The sequence below is a fragment of the Vollenhovia emeryi genome, unplaced genomic scaffold, assembly GCF_000949405.1.
Source record: "Vollenhovia emeryi isolate VEMERY1.0 unplaced genomic scaffold, V.emery_V1.0 DF939282.1, whole genome shotgun sequence".
Taxonomy (NCBI): domain Eukaryota; kingdom Metazoa; phylum Arthropoda; class Insecta; order Hymenoptera; family Formicidae; genus Vollenhovia; species Vollenhovia emeryi.
Window position 1 is genome coordinate 103,379 of NW_011967084.1, and position 7,676 is coordinate 111,054.

The following is a 7,676-nucleotide window of genomic DNA, read 5'->3' on the forward strand; positions in this document are numbered from 1 at the left end:
AATAACAGCTGATCAAATTTCAGTCAGTTTAATTAGCCAGTGATATGTTCCTGCAAAATTTTTGTTTCACCGAAACGGATTGTTGTTATTGTATAGAAAAATTTTGCGATAACAGCTGATCAAATTTCAGTCAGTTTAATTTGCCAGTGATACCTATGTTCCTGCAAAATTTGTGTTTTACCGAAACGGATTGTTGCTATTGTAAAGAAAAATTTTGCAATAACAGCTAATCAAACTTTAGTCAGTTTTTGCCACTGATATGTTCCTGCAAAATTTTTGTTTTACGAAAAGGGAGTTTTGTTATTTTGTTATTATAAGGAAAAACTTTGCAATAAACAATAACAGCTAATCAAATTTTAGTCAGGTTAATTTGCCAGTGATACGTTTCAGCAGCATTTTTGTTTTACGGAAAGGTTGTTATTATTATAAAGAAAACTTTGCATCAAACAACAACTGAATGTAGTTACAATGTTGCGGTACTTCGTCGAGCAGTTCTGGACGAGCAGTTATAATTCCACGAAGAAGTCAGAAAGATTTACTTTGAAATCTTTTGCGCAATTACATAACAGTCACACACATACACGCACAGGTACGAAAATCACACTAATTAATTCCTCTCATTTATACACGTACAAGTAATTTTAAACTCCAAAGAAATTGAAATTGAATCAAAAACCCACCGCGTAACTTTGCGATACATAAATATAATCCTTTTAAATAGCTATTAAGGTAGCAACAAAACATAGCAATTATGATTAATTCGGGCGACGCGATTGTAATACCCCCCCGATGCTATTTCTATCAAACAAGAGGATTCGGGACGGACAAGAGGGGCTGGGAGCGGAGGGAAAAGACGGGGAGAGGCTGATCTCCCCTTTGTCGCGTAGGTCCCTTTAATCTCGCGACGGCGAGAGCCGGGTGGCGGACCGGTAACTATCGGCTCGGTAACCGCGTGCGATCGTGACTAGTGCCAGCAGCTATCTCCGTTGTTAAGCGAGCCGTTAGGTAGGTGGACCGGGCGGGCTGCCTTTCGGCAGGGGGTGGCGGCGGATAACGTGTGCGCCGCGATACCGTGTGTAAAACTACGTGGCGCAGGCGCCCCGCGTGAGATGAATTCTCCATCTCCCGCCCCCCCCCCTGCGCCTCCTCCTCCTCCTCCACCTCCACCTCCTCCTCATCCTTCCTTCCGCGCCTTCGTCGTCGGGCTCCTGATCCGCTCCGCTCCGCTCGCCCGCTCAGTCAGTGGCCGTCGTTCGAGGGTCGGTCTCGGCAGAAGCGCGCAGACCAGGACTTGGATCTTCCGGTCCCGCTTCAAGCGCTCGGTTTACCCTGCCGCGAGTTGACGATCCCTCCCGGACGAGTCTATGACGCTCTAATCCCTCTGGTCTCCCGGGGACGGAAGCGCGGAAGACGAAAGCGGGGCGACACGCGGCCTGGTCCACGACGTAATTCGTCCGCCTCTCACCTGGCGAGAGAGATCCCGATCCTCCCGCGTATCAGTCTGATCCCTGGCTCCGCGGGACCGAGGGTCTGCCACCCCGTCGGGACTGCGCGGCGCCGCGAGTCTACGAGGATCAGCTGTGCGTCTCTCCTCTCCTCGCTTCAAGAGGATCGCCTCCCCCCCTCGTTCTAGACGTTCGCGCGTCGTCCTCGTCGCCAGCGAGGATCCGCAGCGGTCCACGTGCGGACCCTCCGTGACGCCCGACCTCGGTCTCGGTATCCCGTTCACCCCGTCGCGAGATCCACCGTACAACGTGGAGGTAAAGAGGAGGTTTTCGGGATGTACAATCCCGACCCCCACCGTTCTCCTCTTTTGTTTGATTAGATCGTCCGTCGTCGGATGGAAAATCCATGTTGCGCCCGAACCCGTATGAATCCCGCCAGGAACATCCCCGGGGAGGGTCGCTCGATTTCGTTCGCGCTCGCAAATTGCCTTTCCACGTCTGAACTGCAGACATATCGTATACGCGTGTAGATATGTCGCACCGGGGTACGTTCTGAAGACAGATCCGCTGGCTATTACGGCACTGACGTCGCGTTGCATTTTACGGCTTTGCCTCTAAACAAACGTCCGCGTGCCGAGGTCGTGTCACGAGGCCGACCACGACTGGGTGCATCCAATCGTCTCGACGTCGTTTGACACGTTTTCAAGGTTTTCCAATTCTGAAAAAGTAATATCAGTATGCAAACATTCGTTCCTGAGACCCTTACACCTCTCTCTCTTTCTTCCGTCGAGGTCCGCTGAGCGAAAGCAGAGTCCCTGTAATCAGAGTGTCTGGCCAACGGATCGGTTCTGGCAACGTCCCGCGAAAGAGAAGGATACACACTCGCCATTTCTATCCGCTTCCTTCGCCTTCCTTCTCTTTCGGTTTCTTCTCGCTCTGTCTCTCTTTCTCTCTCTCTTTCGGGAGTTGCCAGAAATAGTAGGATCAATCAGAAGTTGCCGCGTACTGACCAGGGTCTCGAGTCTCGAGTTCACTCGAGGGAGAAGCGTATGGTAAAGTTCCGCTCTTGCAGCAAGGTTGCGACTCGATTGGCTATTCGCATGGTTCCTTAATCAATCGACTTTCAACTTCTCTGTGAGAGCGGAGTTTTCGCCGACGGTTTCTCTTTCGAATGAATTCAAGAATCGAGCCCCAGACCTCCGATTAGAGGGGCTCGTAAGCTAAGAAAGTTGGCGCCCGACTGCGGAGGGTCGCGGCTCGATTTTCAAAGAACTGATCCACCGTCGCAAACGGTAACCGGAGAACGTTGGTTGCTTGTTGCAGCGCCGCAAGGAACGCGGACGGATCGCCGTGGAGAGCGTCCACGTGGTGGAGACGGCCAGCCTCGGGAATGGTAGCGCCGGTGGCGGAGGCGGTGCCGTCGGCGACGTGGCGGGCGGCGGCGACGCGGCCGGCGGAGGCGGCGGGATACCGTCCGGACTGCCCTTCCAGGTGGGATACCGGGAAGCCGGTCAGGAGTACACGCTCTACCTCCTCGCCGCCCGCGAGCAGGACCGCGCCGAGTGGATACGTGCCATACGCGCTGGTAGGTGTCCCTCGTCTACCTTCCTTCCTTCCCGCGCGGCTGCCTTGCTCCCCTTTTCCTCGCATTCTCACTCGATTCGGATTTCGCGCTCTTGACAGAAACAATGGGTCTGTTTTTTATTGCTGCACTCCTGAACTAGTGCACACTGGTGCAATGAGTTGGAATGAGAGGTAATCTATTTGTTTCATTTTAACTTATTGCACTAGTTCAGTAGTGCAGTAATAAAGAACAGGCCTAATGACTGCGCCGCTGTATTTGTTTTGTATCTAGTGATTATCTAGCGATTACGTGTTCAAGCACCCAGGCTCTTCCCGGTGGCTCAGTTTTACCGCGGTAGAAAGAATTTTTATACATTGCGTGTTTCAGTACAGGAATATTAGGTGCTCCAATTGGAATCGCTGCGAATTGAAGTCGAATCACTCAAGGTTTGATTCGACTCGGTTTTTAGTCAAAGAGATTCGTATTCGATTATTTCGAATCGGTCATTTTTTTTCTCTAGTAAATATTTTGGTAATGTAATGATAAAATTATGTTTTAAATAAGCAAAGTCATTGAAAAAGCGATCAGTTTTATCGTCAAATCAACATATGAGTTCAGGAAAGATTGATTTGAATTCGAACGTGAACAGATTCGTTTCGATTCGATTCGTTTTCGAGTCGACGAGGTTCGCATTCGACTAATTCGATCATTTCGAATCGTCGACGATAATGTTTTTGTAATGTAATGATAAAATCACTTTTAAAATGAACGGAGTCATTTAAAAAAATGGTCAAGTTTATGGTTTAATCTTCAAATCAATATATAACGAGTCCGGGGAAGATTAATTCGCACTCGAACGCAAACAGATTCGATTCGATTCGACCGCGCAAGAGATGATTTTTATACGAATCCGTAAGGAAGGTTCACCATGCTACAGGTAAAATATGCGTGACTTCTAAGTATCCTCTCGAAAACATAAGTTGCAGCGAAATTAGTATTCATTGTAACGGGCAGCGTCCATTAAGTCAATGTCGAACTCCGAGAAGAAGGTTGCAACGCGCTCGGCGCGCGCTGCCGCAATCCGTCATTCGAAGCGCGATACATCATTCATAAACACGATTTACGATCGGCGCCCCCGTTTTTGCAGTGTGCAGCGAGAATTCGGGCTTGAGCGGGCGTTACCACGCGGGCCTGTGGAGCGGAAAACGCTGGTCCTGCTGCCGACTGTCGACACGCTCCGCCGAGGGCTGCGACACCTGCAGCTCCTGGTCCTCGAAGCCGGCCGCGAACGCTACGAATCCGTCCTCGACGACAACGTCGGCCTCGACGACGTCGACGTCCGTGCCCGGCGGCACCGTTAACAACGCCATTTCAACGGCCATCGTCACGTCCGATCATCGCTCACAATCAACGAACGCCGAGGCGAATAACAATCCGATCGTCCAGTCGCAGACCCGCTCGACAATCGGTTCGTACATCCGCTATGTTTACACGGCTCGCGTCACTTTTGCCGAAAGCCGAGCGCATTGGCGGGATCGACGCGTATCTCGTTTCAATGCTCGATCCCGCGGGATTAACGTCCTTTAATAATGGATTTGCTAATTGTCGGGTAAAGAATTGATCCGGCGAAAGTTTATTTATTTATTCGCGCCGGCGTTTTCTACGCCGCGATATGTCGGTCAGTCTCGCTACGCGACACGCCTGCCAAAATATTCGCGCTTTTATGCGGCTATCGAACGAGCTGATTACGACACGATTGGACGTACAAACAGTCCGCTGGCGGTGTACCCGAACGCTCGGGTTATCGCGGAGGAAGTATTGTCCGTGCGTATTGAAATAAAGCATAAAACGAAACGGGGGCGGCCGATGCGAACAGCGGCGTGTAATTAACTGGTCCGCAGCTTTATCTCGTTAAATATTTAGTAACGCGCGTATAATAAACGAGTCTATCTCGTTTCAAGATCGACCGATATCCCGTTTATTGGCGCGTTATAACTCGTCGTTTCGTTGCGCGCCGCGCGAGACTATCCACGTCGCGGATTAAACAGCGGAGATTCCTCTCCGCCAAGAAGATCTTATTCCTCCCCCCTGCCCGGTTACCGACTGACCGATGTATGAGGGCGACAGAAGAGAATTGTTTCCGAACGAATGATTTCCCGAATCCGGATTTCTTGTGTCTCGCGTAACGGCTCGGGGTCTCCGTAACTTGGAAAAGCTCGTGCGTTCTCAAAGGCGGGACGTAGCTCGACGTATCCGTGTGCAGGCATGCGGGGCAGCGCGAATTTTTGCTCTCGCGTGCTCTCGAAACGGAGGAGGACAATGCGACTGCACCCGGAGTCGCCGAGCGGGGAAGACTTATTTTTACCCGACCCGAGTGATCCCGTCCCGAAAACAAGCGCGATTGACAAGTTAACGTGTTATTGATAAGTCAACGTGCGCCCGTCGCCGTACGTTTCCGCCTTCGCGGGAGATCTCTCCGTCGGTTTCTTGCCGAGGAAACGAGACGGAAGACAATGAAACGGAGCTCTGCCGTAAACAGAACTCGAACCGGTGCCTCCGGCGTCTGTCGCGGGAAACTTTTCTCTTAGACAGCGTGACATTTTTCGTTGCACCGTCGAAAACGTCCTGGGCTCGGGTCGCGGCGGCAGACCCGCAACCCGAGTCGCGTCGTCCTCCGTAAAATCGTCAAAAGCGTCATTCTTCCCCGCCCGATAGAGACCCCGGGCGCCTCCGGTTCCTTTATCGCTCGCGGCGAGACAGCCCTCCCGATCTCGCCCAATAACGCGTCCCCGCGGGGGGAGCCGCGGTATCGGTAATTGAAGCCTCGCGTCGTCGCGATTTCGCGTGAAACGAACGCATTTCCCGTCCGACGGATAATGGCGGTCGGCACGGGAGAAAGAAATCCCGAACTCTTCCCTCCGACGTGGATTAATCTGATTATAAAGCTCATTACTCGGATCAAGGGTGAACGCGAACTTAAGGAAATAGAGTTGTCGCTCGATGAGATATATGGCGGTCGCAGAGAGCGAGCGAGCGAGAGAGAGAGAGAGAGAGAGAGAGAGAGAGAGAGAGAGAGAGAGAGAGAGAGAGAGAGAGAGAGAGAGAGAGAGAGAGAGCCGCGCAGTACGAAAGATATATTAGAGCACGGGAGTTTCCGACGTCGTTACTTTGCGCAACTCCCATTCGCAAATATCCAGAAGCGTGACATTCTACCCGGGGGCAAGTGACGCAGATGACAGTTTTTACGGAGTTAAAACTTATTATTAGATAGACCTTTTATTAAAAATCGATGCCGCGCCATTGAGCGATCGCGGTAAAATATAATAGCATGCCCGCGCGTACCCCCGTATCGCGAATATTAATGTGTTTGAGTTATCGGACGGCTCTCTGTCATTTTCCAGACGACATTTTTAACCGGAGGTTTACCTTCCTCGCTCTCCTCCTCGCTCCTCCTTCCCCTACCCCCCCCCCCCGGTCCGTCATCCGTTCGCGTTAGGGTCTCTACGAGCGAGATATATATTGGCGGCGCCGCAGCGAGGGACTCGCGATCGTCTTCGGAGACGCGGGCCAAGTCGACCTACTTAACGGCGAATTCAATTTCAGACATTTTAATTGCAAATTCGAGTATCGAGACGCGCCGCGCCTTAATACACCGTCGCGCATATCGAAAGTATAAATTTAATCCCGATTAGTCAAATTTATCTCCCGGCGCGACCGGCGGGACGCCCGCCGCGCAGGTTCGTCCAATTAATTTCTTGGCCAAGGAAGCGTTTTCACGCACGCACGCCTCTCGGCCGGATTTCGTCGGGTTGGTCCATTTTTCTCCCCCAAACCCCCCCCCCTCCCCCTCCCGATAGTTTGGCCGAACTTAATGGCGTTACGTAACGACCGCTATCCAGTTAACAATTATCCCAACTTGAGGCCGGAGCAATCGCTCGGGGCGTTTTCCCGACAAATTGCCTGAAATAAAGTTCCAGCGTTGCATAATACCCCGGCTTAAATCGCGATCATTCCGTTCATTCCGCGATCGGCGGGGTGGAGGGTCCCCGTCCCCGCCTCGTCCGGAGCCCCCATCATTCGCGACGACGTCGTCGCCTCCGCGGCGCGGTTTAGGCTTCCATTTATGCATGCAATATTCGATATCCCCGGCGCTCCTGGGCGCGGCGGGACGCAAGATCCTCGGCGTCTTAATTTACGACGCGGCGATCCCGGGATTTACCGGGACAACGGACGGGGGGGGGGCGGAGGGGCCCGTCATCGAGGATCTCGACGAGTCTGACGGGGGTGCGAGAGGGACCGCGTTCACGCGAGATCTCGCAGCGACGACGTCGGGATTTAACAAGTGGATCTGAATAGTCCGGGATGACATGTCTTTCCCTTGTCTCCTCCCCCCCCTCCCCGCGCACGTTCTATTCCCTTGACCCTTTGACGGGCGACGGTCTTCCCCGCCACCCCTCGATAGCCCGCCGTTTGTGTTCGCGCGATGGGGGGGGGGGGCCTCGTCTTTCATCCTTCGGATCCTGCCGCTTTAATTTGCCCGGCGCGATATCAGACGTGACGCGACTCCATTATACTGAACGTCGAGTAGGTCGAGCACGCAATTAACAAGTTTGCTTGAGAACGGAGAACGGCGACGAGGCGCCACAGTTAGCAAATGAATGCAGCCG

The 7,676-nt window shown here is 52.5% G+C and overlaps 1 protein-coding gene across 1 annotated transcript in view; it reads left to right on the plus strand.

Annotated features, from left to right (window-relative positions):
* LOC105559253 (tyrosine-protein kinase Btk29A) overlaps positions 1-7,676 on the plus strand; it is a 40,781-nt gene that overhangs the window by 3,012 nt on the left and 30,093 nt on the right. The window contains exons 2-3 of the mRNA XM_012007407.1: positions 2,769-3,030; positions 4,157-4,477. Of these exons, the coding sequence (XP_011862797.1) occupies positions 2,769-3,030; positions 4,157-4,477 (583 nt within the window). The remainder of the gene's footprint in view (positions 1-2,768; positions 3,031-4,156; positions 4,478-7,676) is intronic.